This window comes from Callionymus lyra, chromosome 12, assembly GCF_982586985.1.
Source record: "Callionymus lyra chromosome 12, fCalLyr1.hap1.1, whole genome shotgun sequence".
Classification (NCBI taxonomy): Eukaryota; Metazoa; Chordata; class Actinopteri; order Syngnathiformes; family Callionymidae; genus Callionymus; species Callionymus lyra.
This window is the reverse complement of record NC_141829.1, coordinates 22,041,561-22,059,431: the sequence shown is the minus strand read 5'-3', so window position 1 is coordinate 22,059,431 and position 17,871 is coordinate 22,041,561. Positions and strand designations below refer to the sequence as shown.

Below are 17,871 nucleotides of genomic sequence, written 5' to 3'. Positions count from 1 at the left end.
GTTCCTCCTGCTGCCACTCTGTCCATCGAAATCATTCTAGTTCCAATTCAATAAAATTCCCTTGTCCATGCATCAACTACCTATGAATGCTTCTTCCTTTAACCGTTGGTGCCTGTTACTCCACCGCTCCGCCGGTGACACTGGGCCAGTAATGATCGCTGCACTGGAGCGTGAAACAAAGCCGGGGAGGGAGGGAGGCCCGTCCATCTACCGCTGTGAGGAAATAAAAGGCAGCCAGGCGCAGCCTCCAAATGGGCTGCTCAGAAAAGAATGTTAAAATAGCACAGTCTAATGCCTTTTATGATAAATATCTAGAAAGTTTGAGTAATGAGAGGAGTGAAGGAATTGGCAGGAAGGAGCTTATGAAATCTGAGCCAATAAAAAGTCCCTTCTGGGTGATTAATCCGACCAACGATTGGTGACGGAGGTGGAGAAAAAATAAAACAAGAGCAGCCGCTGTGGTCTTTAAACAGCTTGTGTATGAAGTCCCCTAATGTGGCCCTCATTCATCCTTGAATACTCATCATTTAGTTCAAAAGACGTCTCTTTCGGATACGTATTGTTAGAGATAGCGAAGTGGTCCGTGTTGACCGTCGGGTAGAGGTCAGAGCAAATCATTTGCCTGATTCAACATTTTCATATTCAAATTGTGAGGCAACATTGTGGCAAAGTGGTTAAGTCAAGAAGGTCGTTGGTTTGAATCCAACCCGAGCAGGTTTGTCTCTTCCCTGTAGACTGTAGTTTTCATGAACCCAGGTTTGCGCCCTCAGTCTGAAAAGTCAATTGATGAATTAAGAGAGGGATTGTAAATCATTATACTGTAAGGGTTTTCATTTCGGCGAGAGGTTGGAGACCCTTGACCTCTTTACATCGCTGCAACGACTCCATCATGCTGCACATTACTGGTGCTCCATGACCCAGAGGGTGAAAGTTCTGGGTAGGATATTAGCCACAGGATATTAGCAATAATAAATTATTTAGAAGAACCTTTAAGAATGCATTTCACAAAGTGCTTTCACAGGGAAAACAAGAACATGCAAAGAGGTATATGAAGCAGTCTTTGAAGCAAAACCATATACTACGATTACACTTCAAAGCATCAATAAAAAAAGCTATAGTAATAACATGCAAATGGTGATATTAGCAGTAGACTGGGCATTAATCATGATTTCTTTATAATAAATTCTAATTTTTTAAGGAATCACAAAATCAAGTATCAACAACATACTTTTGGAACTTAAATACATTGAAATTGAGTTAAAAGATATAATTGTTATGAAATACATTAGGTTATAATTATTCTCCAATGAACGTGAAAACATGTTTTTTTTTCAGGTCTTTATTAGTGCTCTTGATACAACATTAATTCTCTAAGTTAAAGTGCCCACATTAAAAGCCACGAGGGAAATATACAATTAAAACTGCAATTAATCAGTTTGATAGGTCCTGAAGAAGCTACAGGCAACAAATATTCCAACATCTATATTCTTGCTTCATTTGGAGATTAAAAAAACAAAAGAAAACGTTGCATAATTTCTTCTACTGACAATCACTCGTCCCAGATTCAAAGCGGCTTCATTGTGCTTTTTTTTTTTAATAATTTCATTACCAACAACAATGCGAGCTGTTAGATGTACAGACATTCACATCACGACATAGATTGCACTGAAGTTGAGGGCCTTGTTTTTTTATATAAATATCTAAACTGGACCCACAGACATGAAAGGTTGCTCCGGCTCTCTTTGGTGCACTAAAAGACTAACAGAGACATAATGTAGTAAAGAATCAACGGACATTGACACTTTATTAGTGTCACTATTTGACACTAATAAAGTTATCTATTACGTACATTACGGCATGATTTGTTCAGCATCTTCCTGCTGTACATCTAGGACACGTTTGGTACACAAAAACGTCTAGAAACACAAGTACTAGACGCGTTACAACGACACCTATGTACAGTTTGGACCAACAATCTTATTTCAAAGAGTCATGGATGTATCGTGTGGAGAGTAGACATTTTGATCTGTAGCAAAATAAAGAATGAGCTCAGATAGAATCTACAGCTCAGTCGATCACATCACTGTGCTTGAAAACTTCAGCGTTTAGAAGACTGTGCAAATGTTTTCTAATATTGCTGCTAGAGACATTGAAAAGCTTCCCAGAGATGGAATGAATTGGAACGCCGGGTCTTACAAGTCGTGACCCAGGCGTTCAATCTCCTGGACGAGGAAGTCCACGTCGGAGCGAGTGGCTGCGGGGTTGGAGATGACCATGCGGAAGAAGTTGACCTTTTCTCCTTGAGGCTGATAGCCCACCATGGTGGTCCCCGACTCCATCATCATCGCCTTGATCTTTGGAGCCACCTGAAGAGTTGATGTAGAAAAGCTTTTTTAGGTTTATTACATTTTCATGTTAACCCCTTCATCAAGAATCCTTTGACCTGTTTATTTTGCATCCTACATGTAAAAACTACATGTTTCAAGTTCAAATATGCCCCAAAAAATGTGATTGTATTTTATAAAAACTTTTTAACCCTTGTGTTATTTCAGGGTCAATGTGACCCGGAGCCCAAGAGACAGCACAAGGTCACCTCAAACTAATTTGGTCTTGGTCAACTTGACCCTGAGATAACACAAGGTATGGTAACACAAAGGTATAAAACATCTTGTTCCAAATAAACTTAAACTTAAATCTTTTTGAGGGCCAATAAATACAAACGACGAGGACAAAAGTCCTAAAACAAAAACCTAGAGTCATTTTTAGAGGCGAGTAAAGAATAATGGAAATATAAACAATATAAATGTGTTAGTTTGTACGTGATCTTTGACCTCATGAGGGCCTCATAAATACGGACAAAGAGCCGTATGTGGCCCCCAGGCTGCACTTTGCCTAGGTCCCCCTATTTTTGAAATGCTTTTAGTAGATTTTAGATTTTCATTTATATTAACTTCTATTTTAAATTATATATATCCAAGGCTTTTAGATAATGCTTACTAAGGTAAAGTTTTCACACGTTTTTACTTGATGAATGTCTCACATCTATCCCATCACTTAAGCATATTAAAGGAGGGGTAGATGGTTTTGAAAATGATATGAACAACCTACATTTCGAATAAAACATTTTAAACCCCCTTTGTTCAGAATGTTTCCTTCATTATGGCCTTTTTATTTAATAACCCAATCATGCTCAACAACATGTATTCCAACTTAAGGCATTGGGGCATGAACCGGACCTCCATCTTGTTTTTGTGGACCTTCAGACTTTGGAATTTGCAAGGATGGTTTAAAATAAAACTCGAGGGATTGATAGATGGGTTTGATACCAAAATGGAACTTGTTCTTAGATAAAGGGTAGTAACCTGACCCAAAGCAACACATATTAAGGTACCTTGTTTCAGTTTTGTAGCCTTTCTCTGACAAAAGGTTTTGTATAAAATCCAAAAATCTAACTTTTATTTAAAAAGTTAGTCTTGAATGTTATTCATTAGCTCTCACTCTGCTTTGGAATCTGCATGTCGAAGTCCCTCATTCAAGTCATCCCATGCAAATACAAAACATAATTGTTTGTATTTACAAAATATCTTTGTGTTTGTTTTGTACCTAATGTGTGTTCATTCTTTAAGCACATTTTAGGTCCCAGCACCACCATGTTAAAAAGCACCAGTCTGGCACCAGTATCAGATGAAACCAAATCTATTTTTGATACTACCTTGTGTAACTTCTCCCTCCGCTCTGGACCGTCAGGGAGGCTCCGCAGGCTCAGCGGGAAGTACCAGAAACACACATTTGTGTGCTGAGGCTGGAGGGAGAAAACAGAACATGCATTTAAAAATAGCTTTTTAGTCGATTCATTGAACTGCTGACCATGAAGCTGCTCAGAAAATACAAATATCACGTTAAAAAGTGTGTGAATGACTTGACAAGAGAGAACATTAATGACTGCTACAAATTTTGTTCAACTTCAGGTAAGTTTACCTTTGGTACTGATGTATCTTTGGAGAGAATGAAATGAACGTTTTATGAAATAATCACCTCTCCATCAAACACCATCTGGAAGCCTTCTCTGTCTTTGATCTTGAAGTAGAGGTACGCCGAGAGCTCCAGACACCGATCGATGTGCTCCTCAAACCCAACCGTTCCCTGTGAGAGGAAACCATCAACATGAAGTCACACCACAAACACGCTCCAGGGCACGGAGGTCCAAACCTTTGCCTTCCACATGAGCCAGAATTTGAAGATGTCCACGTGGCGGCCGCACTGTATGGCCTTGTCGCCCGTGTCGTATGTGACGTCGTACTGCTTGTCCGGCTGGAACAGGTAACCGGCGCACATGGAGTTGCATCCTTGTAACAAGCCCTGCAACAGACCCGCCGTGAGTGAGTGCGTCTTGAAAAAAGGGAGTGAAAACAGCTCCTCACCCTCTCTCGGACCAGGATGGCGGAGCACTGTAGCGGCACTCCCATCATCTTATGAGGGTTCCAGGTGACTGAGTTGGCCCTGTGCAGATGGAAACAGTAAACAGTGTGAAGTGAGCGTGGCGCTGAGCGATTATGTTGCCCGTGAGCAGGAGATTAAAAGAGTACTAAACTTGTAGATTGCTGAGATCATAACAGATATTTTAAAGGCTAAATCACACAAGTAGGCTAAACAAACATGATGTATTTTCCCTAAATTTGTTTTATCTTTAATTTGATTCCCCTAAAATAAATGCAATTGAAACATCATTGATAGCAATTAGCTTAATGGGGCAGAAGATGGAAGAAGCATTACTGCACAAATTGCCGACAATTGGCGAGGAGTTTTTATTTCCTCCCTAACTCAGAAAAATACTTTTCCCAAGGTAGTGTTAGATCCAATCAAATGCTGAGATAATGAGATAATGATAATCGAACCTGGAAACTTCTTAAAGATCTTAACAATGAATGCAGAAATAAGGCTATTCAGAGAAAGTCGGATGTAAGTTTATGTGATCAGGTGTACAACAAATGAATTCAGTTCTGAGCGACTCAAACCATATTTGACTTTGACAACTAGGCTTCATCATATTCCGCCCTGTCTACACTTTCTTCTTTACATTCCTTCATCTCTGTCCATCACTCAAGTATAACCAAATACATTCAAGAGAAGAAAATGCCCTCGTTCACAAAAAGACACACAGTATATCCAGGTAAAACAATTTGAATGTATAAGACTCAAAGATCTTTCAAGTAAATATTACTTTTTGTGTACTTAAGGTGTTGCTACAGCTCTACAAATATTACTTACTTTCTTACAGTGTGTTGATAGACAAAAACTTTTACTGTACCTCTCTACTCCGCTGAGTTTGTGTTTGTGCTTCCTTGACATCAGCAAACCTCCGCCCCAAGCACCCTGACAACAACGGGCAGAACCTCAGTAAAATGGGGGGCCTGTGATGACCCTTCCTGTCTGAAACGCTCTTACGTCCACGTGAAGCCACATGTTGTACTTCTCACAGATGTCTGCGATCTCGTTGATGGGGTCGAAGGCTCCGTACACGGTGGTTCCGGCGGTGGCGTTCACGAACATCGGCACGAAGCCCTGCACTCAAACATGGAAGCCTCATAATGCTGCCTTTCAGTGGCTTCAATTGCTTCCATTATCCCTCCTGTTTATTTTTCCTTTGAAGAATAACTTCCGTAAAAAGCACTTAACGCAGCAGCAACACTGTATAACAGTGTTTCCTTGGCAACGAGTGGACAACACATTAAAGTGCTGCTCTCAAGTACATCTGGTTCATTAATGCTGTTTTCACCTTTTGTTTGGCTGCTATTACTTTGGCTTCCAAATCAGCAGGAATGACTCTCCCTCTGCAAACAAACACGACCAGAAGTCAAGGTTGACGTCCAACAAGCTACTGCACATGGTGAGATAGAACAAACCGTTCGTCCGTGCTGAGTAGAATCAGGTTTTCTGTTCCAAACCCAAGAGCCGCGCAGGTTTTCTTGATAGAATAGTGGCTCTGCAACAACAGGAAGGAAGGTTAAACACTTCTCTGTTTCAGTCCGACAAGACCCAACGATCGTACATGTTCAGAGGTGAAGAGGACCAGTCTGGGCGCAGCCGCCATTCCTTTGGTCTTTATCTCTGGGAAGTACTTGTATCTTGCGATCATCACGCTGTACATGTTGGATATCGCTCCTCCTGCGATTAAGCAAAGATCGTGTTTTGTTTTGATTCGATGTTCCGTCTCTGTTGGAGTCTCACCTGGCGAGAAGATCCCGTCGCCTTCTCCATCAGCCCAGCCGATGATCTCCCTCATCTTCCTCAGAGTCAGCTGCTCCATGAGAACGAACACAGGCGCGATCTCATAGGTGAACCTAACACAAGAGATTGAACAAAATGATGCAAGTTCTGACCCACGTACATGTCTCTAACTCAACTCAACTTAATATTCCCTCATGTAACTTCATGTGGCCGAGTCGAGGATTGGCTTTGAAAATAATCCTACTGAAAGCCAAAAATGGCAGTGTTTTATGAACATTTTCATTTAAAAAAACCATTCATTGTAATTGGCGAGCTCCTACTATGCCTCATTGTTCATACAAAAGGCTTAGATCTCCAAGATCCTGGAGAAGGTGGTGTCTGAGCAGTTGTCTTTGTTCCTGGATCAGAGCGACATCCATGAGAAGCTTCAGTCTGGCTTCCGTAAACATCACTCTACGGAGACAGCTTTATTGAAAGTGTCCAGTGACATCATGATGTCGGCTGATTAGGGTCAATCCACTGTTCTGGTTCTCTTGGATCTGTCCTCAGCCTTTGACACAGTCGATCACCAGACTGAGGGATGAAGTGGGACTCTCTGGGTCTGTGTTACAGTGGTTCTCGTCATACCTTTCTGGGCGCAGATTCAGTGTATCTGCCAATCAAATGAGGTCTGAATCAGCGGATCTGTTGTGTGGAGTCCCGCAAGGTTCTGTTCTGGGTCCTTAATTGTTTTTGCTGTACTTGTTTCTTCTGGGTAAAATCATTCAGAGATTTCTTGATGCAGCTAAATGTGGACAAAACTGAAACTCTGGTTATCGCTCCTGATGATAAGGTTCCAGGGTTGAGTCAGTACTTGGGTGACTTAGGTCAGTCTGTCAAACTGAGCCTGAGAAACCTGGGTGTTGTATTTGACAAAGACAAAAAAATCTCTAAATTTAGGAAAATGTTGTCACAGCATGTAATCCATGCGCATGTGTCTTCTCATCTGGACTATTGTAACAGTTTGTTTTCATGTCTTAACAAGAAGGAGCTGTCTCGCCTGCAGTTGATTCAGAACTCTACAGCGAGAATTCTGACCCGCTCTAGTAGAAGAACTCACATTTCTCCGATCCTTAAAACTCTTCACTGGCTGTCAGTTTCTTCTCACAATTATATTCACAGACTGACGTCCAGATGGAAGAAAGTAAAAATAGAATAGCAATGGTGCAGGTGTTCTGTATGTGTGTGTGTCCTACCTTTTAGAGTTTTGTTTCTACAGTTTGTGTTTCACTTATTTAACTATAGTCAAATGTTCTTTAATAGAAATTCCTCTTTCTTTTCTAGATCAAACATTTCTTAAACAGTATAGAACATAATTTTTTCCTTCTGTGTGGTCCTCCTGGACTGGGGGTGACCACTGATCAAAAGCATTTTCTTTAATAATAAAAATAACTGATGAGCTTTAAGATAATATAAGAAGATAATTCATGACAAACAAAGCAGGTGCAAATTTGGGATTGGACCTTTGCTTAATTGTGTTCATCAGACTGTTTAACGGCTGTAATTGCAGGAGACCGAGGACGGTTCTGTCTCAGTGGACTGGAACCGATCCAGACTTCCACACAGTCTCGCCTCGCTGACAAAAACACGTTTCTGAAATTGCCTTTTTCTACTGCAGTGAGATGACACCGAGAATATCCCTCCAGTCCAGAACCTCAGTGCAACAACATCGTCCATACCATTCAAACCCTGCGAGCGTCTCCACGATGTTATATAGGTCCCGCGAAACATACTTAGGAACAAAGCAGAAACATGTTTGTGCCTCACAGGGATATGGAGGGAACATAAACAAGTCAGATGCCACTTGACTGATGTCACACATTAATTTCACCTCGTTCATTCCTGCCCGCAGCAATATCTCATTCTGTTATGTAAGATTTGCATGTCAATCTATTAGTGTCGGTCAATAAGTGCCAGTCCTCATTAAGATTGATGGACTCATTAATGCATGTGGTTCTGGAGGCTGGTGTCAGAGGAGAGATGGCAACACAAGTGTCGAAATGTAATCTTCGATAAACTGTATAGAGTCTGATCAAGGCTTATTTATAGCTGGAATTGTCCCAGCTATCAAGGTTGAGAAGGGACATGTGATTTAAACTGACAGTTTTTGTTTTCACTTGTTCTTTCTAAGCCAAACGTTGTCGTCCTTTTTTATTTCAATCTCATATTGTCCTTTACATCAGTTTACAGCAGACATGTCCAAAGTCCGGCCTTGATACAATTTGTGGTCCTTGAATCCTTGTAGCCTCCACTGTATTATTCAAGTCACAACTAATTCCTACTGACTGAAAATGTCTTTCCTGTCGTCCATGTTGTGTTGAAGTAGTTTGTTATTTGTATTATTTTGAATGAGGTAAATATGGTAACAATGTCAGTGTGGCCCTTTTCTGAAAAAAATTTGACACTGATAGTATTTTCAATTACATCTGTCAATGTTGTGAAATAGTCGACTCTGAATGGTAGAAAATGTTGTTTTTGAATACATCATGCATTAACAATGTTTGAATTCTCAACTGTGTAACGTGTAACTAAAGTGATCGGATTAAATGGATTTTTCTAAAGAACTGAGTCAAATACCAGCCGAACAAAAGGGAAAAGAATTTGAGGCTTTGTCGATGAAGTTTAAGTTGGAAATATAGAGATAAAAAGTGCACCTTTGGTTGTCTCTGTGTTTGTTTATTATCTGATGCTAGCCCTGCTGCTGCAGAGGTGACAAAAAATGTTATTGTTTCATGAGAACTAAACTCCCGGGTCATTGACCTAAACCTCTGTGCTCTAAATCAAATCTAACATGCGTAATAAAATTAAAAGTGAAATTAAGGCTATAGAATTCAATGCTAGCTAACTTCAGCTAGCTAGCATTGATTAGCAAAGAAACACAAAAACAAGTTTTTGTGCGATTTGAGTTTTTAAAAACACTTTTGTCAGTTTTTTTCTCATTTCCGAGCTACTGTTAAATTGCAGAATAAACACGGAGCTCTTACATAACTTTATAAAAAGCGTGTACATATTCAAACATTAGATGAAAGACGCTCTGGGCTGAAAGGAAGGATGGCAGGATCAATGGCTGAAGACGCACGACACAAAAGAGATCTTTGAAATCCTCAAAGACCACCTGAACAAACATTGAACCGCGGAGACAAAGAGGAAAACGATGAATGGATGACCGTTGTTTGTACCTGCACTCTCAGTCAATACAGATGCTGCTCTGTGTAGCAAAGGAAGGTAATTCTTCTAATGATGGAAACATGAATGAAAACGTTTTCCCACAAGTTCAGTGAACCCTGAATATACCTTGCGGATCCTTTTTGTCTAAAGTCTTTTTTTTTAAGAAAGCCAGACTTGACATCGTTAAAAAGCATTAGGTTTTTTAAATCTTTTTATCTACATAAATCAATGCAAAAAGCTACTTCAATGTGCAATTATTGAAAATTCAAACACTTGAGTGTCTTCAAATGTCACCTAAGAGTCTGTGAATTCTTTTTTATTACACATGGAATCTAATTCTGCATGAAAAAAAGAAGCTTAGAAATGGTGATGAATGAATATTTGCCTCTTTAAAATGGATTAACAACCTATTTAATGTTAAGTCTTTGGTTTGAAACACATGAACTATAATAGCCGAACGCAATTCTTCTGAGGCCAGACCGTAAAGATATTTAGTATTTTACAATGATCGTCTCAACTTAGGAGATTGATGCTTGTTATAATACCTGTGTATTGGTCATTCTGTGGGTGACAATGTTAGTTATGTTTATTAAAATGTTACATTTTATCGCATTAACATTTTATGAATACACCGGAATAAAATTCAGCTCCAAAATAATAGTGACAAAACATAAAACACACAAAGTGCGTCATGAAAGAATAAAAGTCCAAAACATTAAATTAAATTAAATATATTAAATTAATTAAATATTGCTTTTATTTAGCAAAAGACTAGCACTAGTTTAGAAGCAGTATTGGTTGAAACTAGTAAACGATACCGTCCCTACAGTCACACTGAGGTCATCTGGGGAACGGAAGCGACATGAAAGCCGTGGTATTGACGAGAAGTCCATTAATGTTAAACAAAAGCCGTGATTTTGTGACGAGTGAGACGTTCCCAGCTGCCCCATGACGAGTCCTGAGCTGGTCATTGATTCCCATCGACGGTGTTGTAAAATGTTCTGGTGTAAAGCCCCCCCCCCCACCCCCTTCCTCCTCTTAGCATTGTTATATCACCGGAAGTTGTGTAGCATGAAATAAAGACACCGTGCAGGCTCTTGTTGTGATCAATATGTAATTTAGTTTGCCCAGAGGCCTGTGTGACGCGACCAGATCTCTGTGACAAACCATCGGGGGGGTCCGATTGTGTCCCATTGTGTGTTTTATTATTGACTATCTGCCAGAGCATGCTGGGTAATCTTCGCCCAGTCACATGGTTGTTTAAGCGTAAAACTCGTTGTTGAGTTCTGGTGATGTTTGGGTCACAGACTCACATGTTGGTGTTGGCTGTGGAGGTGAGCCACTCCCCGGCCAGCCCCACGATGTCCAGTCCAGTGGACAGCTGGTTGAAGAACCTGGGATGACCTGGGAGCCGAAGAGTTCCAGTCAAAATCCCACACTCATCCAATGTGGGTCAAAGGTGACTCACCTGTCCTCACCCCGTACTTCAGGGTGTCCCGACAGTCCACCAGGATCTGCTCCAGGGACTCGGGCTGCTCGGAGAGCTCCAGGTTGAAGCCCTCCATGCCCTCCAGCAGCTGGTGCGGGTGGTGGAAGTCCAGGACTTTGGTGGACCTGTCGAAAGTCTTCCGCACGTAGCTGGTGAGGATCTCCACGACCTCCAGGAGGAACTGCATCGTCGACTCCTCGCCATTCTTGGCAGGCAGTAGATCTGAAATCAGTTATCGTCGATGAATCATTTTCAACCTGTTCTTATTCTTCTTTTTCTGGATCCCATTATTCAATACATATAATAACAGACTTTATTTATATTCATGTATATATTTCCATATCAAAGTATTTCCCTTATATTTCCATTTTCACTCCCACATAAATTTCCTTATCATCCGCTCCTGTGGTTTCATGTCAGTTGTTTGATGTTGATGCGTATCAAAACCCTCAATGATATATATATATATTTTTTTTTTTTCATTTTTGTATTATTTTATTTTGATTTTTCATAGAACAAGACAAAACACACAAACAAGAAAAATACAAAACAAAACAGAAACCACATCTCGATGATATTTTTACTGTAAAAATCATCTATTATTGGGTAACCGTTTAATAACTATCATTCACGTAAAGACATTCTATTAAAAAACAAGACCAATAATTTTTTTTATTTTGGGAACATTTTTCATTTGTTGCTAGACTGATACTAGATAGATTAACTTGATTTTTTTTTCTATTGCTACAGTTTGCTGTAAATAACACATATTTTTTAGACATAGAGAAACGTTAAACATTGAGATTATTATGTGTCTTGTTGCAATAAACAACTGAATTTTTGTATATTTATATTTGTTTATATTTTCTTCTCCTTTTCTGTTACAATATGTAGTGTTTTTTTCATCTGGTTCATTTCATGAGATCTTAAAATGTAAAAAATGTGTTGACATGTATTGATAAGGATCAAATAAGTAATAAATAAGGATCTATTTGTATAGTTACATAATGTTTCAATGTCGTTCTAAATATAAGACATTTTATAGGATTTTACAAAGAACACTTTATCTATGTTGGAGAGCCGTGAATAGAATCCTAAATATTTATTACAATTATTATTTTTAACCAAAAAGTTGAACAATCCCACTATAAGGATGAATTAATTGCAATTATAATATATGTCTTTAAGACGACTATCATTTCTGATATGACAAATACGATGTATTGACGACATCACTCAAACCTTAGTAGGAGCCAAGGTCTTATGCGATTTAATATTATTGTAACAGGCTTATTGGTTAGCTTTGTTCACCATTCAATGGTACTGAATAAAGTTTTTTGTAAAATAAATAATGTGTTTAATATATGTGTGTTTTAAGGTAAATATATGTTATTGTTGGAGAATAAAAACTAAATATAATTACAATACAGATGTTAGAACTGATAGTTTTAAAATGTACAATTTATGTGTGTGTCGAGGTTAAATGTGTTACTATATATTTACAAAGGAGTGTGTCTCTGACCTCTCGCGTACTGGTTGGAGAAGTCTGTCTCCGTGCGTCGGAACTTGACGTCTCCGCCGCTGTTGTCGCAGCTCAGCAGGTTCTGGTCGCCGCGCTCCTTGATGGAGACCCCCATCCGGGCCCGGTCCTCCAGACTGTTGTTCTTCTGCAGGAAGCCTAGAGCATCACGGGAGGAGGAGGAAGAGTCTGCTCGGTTACAGTCCCTCAACATGTTGAACTCTGGTCCTCACTGCTCTCATCCCTCCCTCATCTCTCGCCTCTATTTATGGGCGGGGGGCTTGGAGGGGAGGGGGTTCCATGTGGGAGGTTGACCCGATGACATCCGGGCCACAAATGATCATCATGTCGAGGCTGTAAATTGTGCGCAAAAAGCTTGTGCGCCACTTGAGTGCGCGCGATGATGGAGATAATAGACGCGTTTTTAAATCAAAGAGCCTCATATTCTTCATGTTCTCTTTGAAATACTCTCTGGTCTTAAGTGGCTCGTGTGAACCTAATTAAAGCGCCGTAATGGCACTAATAGATCGTGACGGACAAAAAAAAAAGATAATGTTGCTGCGCGCTCACGCGTAAATTCTATCATGGAAGACATCGATCCTGAAAATGAACGATAAATAATGTCTAAATATGACTTCATTTTATTAGACGTGAAATTGTGTAAAGACAAGTAATACATTATTTCTTCAAGAAAAAACGTTTATACATATATATATATTTTTTCTTTAGATAATGTAGAGATTATGAACTATTTTTTAACAAAATGTGTCCTAAAGGATAATAATAACTAACATTACTTTATATTAAGATGTTGTCCAGCATATTGTTTTAGATGTAAAGTGACCCTACCCAACACCATTAGTACACATACACTCTATCTATCTAATTCATTTTTTAATTAGTTTTTATTCATCAAAAGTGTATTTTTAACGTATTTATCAAATACTTGTTTATAATTCAATTGTGTTTAATGCCACAATAAAAGGATAAACTCACCACATATTTTCATTCCCAATTTCTTTGTGCATCCATGAGCGACTCCACACCAGGCGTCATAGCCTGAAATAAAAGGTAAATATTGGAGAAAAAAGGATAGGATTCAAATATTTAGTTCAGTTCATTTGCTTTTTTTGTTTTTACTTTATGTCACTATCCATGGGAGGGGAGAAAAAAAGATCACGGAGCATGAACATGTAATTGAGCGGAAAGATGGTGTTTAAAATGCAAACATGAGGAGACAAGAGGAGACTGACTGATGGAGCATCACAGCCTTATCAAGAGCCTCCAGCCTCACACGGAAACAAAATCCTCAAAAATGCAGCAATTTAGGAGGAAAAAAGGGGGGAGGGGAGGGTGATGCAGGAGGAAGGGAGGAGGGGGTCCCAAACCAACATCCTAAACCCCTTTGAATCATCTTTTGTTTTTTTTCTCTGAAGGTTGAAAAGCGGAATGATGTCAATTTATTTTGTTCTGCTTCACAAATGAACGGCATTATGTCTTAAAATATAGCACACAATTAATATAATTAAATAAATAGATTAATAAGTATTATTTGCTCAAAATAAATAGAAATCAAAGCAACAAAAACATAAAGAATTGTATTCAAAACGAATACTTCAACAATAATAACAAAATAAATATATATATAAAAAGCTAACAACAATAGATCACGGTAACAAACATAAATAAATGGATAGTTAGAGTTTTATTTTAATATTTAAACTCTCTCAAAGTCAAGATAGGTCAAGATTCTTGACGAGAATAAGATGTACTGTAAATCTCAATAATGTTGCTAAAACATTCACACCTGGACCAATTTTTTTCTCCATTTTTTTTCTATTGCTTTATTAATTACGTATGATAATACTTCTAATTTCAGATGTTTCTCCTCCCAGGACTCTGCTCGGGTGAAATGCAGTCGTCTCACCATCATCATGGATTGTTTCCTCCCTCCCACCTCCTCCCACCTCCTCCCCCCTGAAGATGATTGATGGACGTGAAGAAGACGTTTGGATCCGCGATGCACCTACTCGTGCCCGGCGGTCGTAGATGAGTTGAGCCGGGGTCCTGGTTCCCTCCGGAGGCGGAGGAAGAGGAGGGTGCAGACGTCGCCATCACCCCTCAAATAAAATCCTTTTTTTTTTTTGTAAATAGTCCCGGAATATTCCAGATTATAATCCAATGTGGTCCAGGTCTGCGGGTTCAGATGGTGCGCGAGACCTGTGGAGGAAGAAGTTGTCACATATATAATAAAAAATGAATTGAAAATCGAATTTAATTTAAAGAAATTCAATTGTTTAAAAAAAAAAGAAGATACAATTACATTTTGTTGTCGGATAATTGTGTTTTATAAACTTAATTTGATTAAATTGTATCAATTATTGTTATAATAACATGATTTGACATTTCATATAATATCACAGTGTCACACATTTGTGTAACATATCTCACGTGTGTGTCACTGACACACCTGTAAGATCACACTCAGTCAATTCAAACATGAACATTCAATTAAAATCATCTCATAAATGATCCACTTACCGTAACTATGCGGTGAAGAGGCGCAAGCAAACCAACACTGAATGAGTCCAGAGATGATGTCCTGCCTCCACCTCACAGAAGACGACGGTCCGAACACAAGGTGACATCCAAAATCCTTCAGCAGCAACACGCCGGTGCTGCGCGTGTGTGGCGAGGAGCCTGCGGGCAGTTTATGGGATGTCTCGGCCCTGGAGTGTGTGCTTGTGTTCTGGTCACGAAGTTTGATGGTGTGAGCAACACATTAGGCGAGGAGGAGAGAAGAAAGGGAGGAGTGGAGAAGGTGCTTTTGTTTCCTACAGTTCAATATTCTCTTCTCTTCTCACTGAACCAACACACACTCTCATTAAAACACCTCAAATAATCGATCATCGTCAACGTTGCACACACACCTTATCTGATCACTTTTAGGAGGAAAATAAAGGTGAAGTCACTCTGTCCTCTGGGAGCGCAGGTAGAATGGTCACCACTAGGTGGCGCCTAGAACCCAAAAATGATTTTAGGGAAAAAAAGCAGATTCTGGAAATACTTCATGAAGCTTATTAGATACACAGGTATCAATGTAGATCACAATGATACCCGTTGATACCCACACACACACAATGTGTCGGAATTACACACACGCACATACACACACACACATACACACACACACACACACATACACATATACATACACAAACACAGGAACTCGTTTGATTGATCTTTTCTATTATTCACCACATTAAGCTTCCTGTGTGAAGTACACGTGTTTATACTAATGAAAAGAAGTGAGATGTAGTTTCAATCTCCAGAGATTAGACAATCCTGGGTCCTGGGGACTAAATGCTGCCCTTTGACCTCTCGCGCACCACCCTTTTAATTAGAAGCAGAAAGATTGTATCGCAAAATGTGTTTGCTTTTATTTAGTTGCTCTTTATAAGTGTTAAATATTTGTTTTATGTATTCCACACAGCCACGTAGAGTACAAAATAAATACCTGGAAATTCCACATTTTTAATTAAAGCTATTTCATGATTGGTTAAGAACAATGTAATTGTGAAATACAAGTGTAGGTTAAAAAAAATATCAGCTGATGAATTTATTGTTTTAAACATATGGAACCATATTTATATATTTGTTTGCTAGAACTTTTGAAGGAGGTAGAATTCCCATCTGAAGGTGCACAAGTGTCCACACGATGGAGCATAACTCAAACGTAAGAAGACAGTTTGTCAAGAAGACACTTCCGTCTGCTGTGACTCATCCCTCGAGAGCCTTTGGTAACATGTTATGAAATGAAAAGTCTCTCAGGAAACCGTTCTGGCGTCACGAGATGTCCAGGTTTTCATTGAAAATACTACAAAGATCTTCAAGTGTTATCATGATGATAAATGTAGTAAAACTGAGCATTAAACGTTTCTGGTTAAGTAAATACTTAATCATCAGATCAAGCTTGTTTATCTAGTATAGTAATGAAAAAAAACACAAAAATAACATAATAAACGGTCTATTGGTCATGCTCTAAAATTTGTACCATTTTCATGTTGCTTTAATAAGACATATAAGACCTTGAAAATACTTCAAACTCTGACATAAATCTATTGATATTATTTATATATCAGATAAATAATCTTGACAACATAGTCGCAAACCCGATGCACTCAATTATGACATTATACACTTTGTTAAATTGTCCTTAATGTAATGTTATACAATTATAAATAAAATGTTATAAATAAATGGGGTGGTAAGTTTCACCTCAGAATGACTGCAGGAAGCACTGTTAGCCATTAGCTTAGCTAAGTATGCAGCTCATGTTGAAATGTACTTTACTTTTCATTAAGAAAATGGTAAAAGAAAAAAAAAAAAAGGTTTCTAAAACAACACAATATGGACTTGTTTCATGTTGTATCTTATATGTTATTAAGTAAGTAAGTATTAATAATACAGGATGGTTTACAAAGGGCACAAATCATAGTTTTAATACAAATAAATTGCACAATTATTTTTCAAGACTGTTGTTAAGTACAAACTAAATAATTAAATAATAAGTAAATAATAAAATGATTAAACGTTGGTTAAACATGAATTTTAAATGAATATGTTATGGTAATTATGGTAATAATTCTATGATGGTAATATTGTCTATACAGGTGCATTTGTGGCTTTAACAGTTCAAACAAGAGTTGAGCTTGAGAAATGGACCAAACACAACAAGTTTCATATAAATAACTATTATTTTTCTTTACTAGAATTTATTATTGATTTATTTTCACGCAATTGATTCATTCAAGCTTTTTCTTGTAGCGTCATCAAGTGTAATTACATGAAACGTCTTCATTTAAAGATTATGCCTCCAGGGGGCGCACTTTTCTATCTCATACACCAAATGCTCTCACCTTCTCTGACCAGGAAATTCCTCACGGATTTTCCCACATTGAGGCTCGCGAGCGCTGGACACACGTGTCTCCTCAAAAACCGGAGGATCCATTCGTTGCTGCCCCCGCGACCTCTCCGTGTCGCGTTTGCGACAATTGAATGACGTCACACCGTTGTTGATCTTATTTTATTTTATATAAAAAATAAAAACGATTTTTTTATCATTAAGAATTCTAAACGATAAAAAAAACTTGGTTTTTATTTTTTTTATTCTTGATAATTGAGGTTTTACGGTTCCAAGAGCTCAACAGCAGGTCAAGGACTCGGTTCAAGTTCTTATCGTCAGGCAAACACATCATGAGATCCAACAATGAGTGGAAATCATTTATACAGAAGCTGGTGTTTTAATTAGACTTGAATCAGGACGTGCTGATGTATAAAACATGGATCCCAGCGTGAGCCTCTGCCGTTGACCCCCTTTAAAGCTGCACCACGTCACACTTTAATCGCGGCACCATGAAATCCACTT

At 38.7% G+C, this 17,871-nt stretch overlaps 1 protein-coding gene across 1 annotated transcript; it reads right to left on the bottom strand.

Moving 5' to 3' along the window:
* Positions 1-1,343: 1,343 nt before the first annotated feature.
* Positions 1,344-15,142, bottom strand: LOC148068665 (glutamate decarboxylase 1-like). The gene is made up of 17 exons (XM_087803702.1): positions 14,985-15,142; positions 14,474-14,663; positions 13,440-13,502; positions 12,447-12,602; positions 10,904-11,146; positions 10,749-10,839; positions 6,229-6,341; positions 6,050-6,165; positions 5,904-5,983; positions 5,777-5,831; positions 5,446-5,562; positions 5,309-5,373; positions 4,422-4,500; positions 4,210-4,359; positions 4,036-4,143; positions 3,713-3,802; positions 1,344-2,366 (listed from the first exon to the last, which is right to left on the bottom strand). Exons 2-17 carry the CDS (start codon positions 14,556-14,558, stop codon positions 2,193-2,195), a joined length of 1,785 nt encoding a protein of 594 aa, XP_087659828.1. The 5' UTR covers positions 14,559-14,663; positions 14,985-15,142; the 3' UTR covers positions 1,344-2,192.
* Positions 15,143-17,871: the final 2,729 nt, after the last annotated feature.

What these genes read in the sequence shown, in the direction of transcription:
- LOC148068665 (XM_087803702.1), bottom strand. Translation starts at nt 14,558, where the DNA reads ATGGCGACGTCTGCACCCTCCTCTTCCTCCGCCTCCGGAGGGAACCAG. An exon ending in TAATAGCAGCCAAACAAAAG is followed by an intron (nt 5,563 to 5,776) that starts GTGAAAACAGCA and finishes GTTTGAGTGCAG; the next exon opens with GGCTTCGTGCCGATGTTCGT. An exon ending in ACATGTGGCTTCACGTGGAC is followed by an intron (nt 5,374 to 5,445) that starts GTAAGAGCGTTT and finishes CGTTGTTGTCAG; the next exon opens with GGTGCTTGGGGCGGAGGTTT.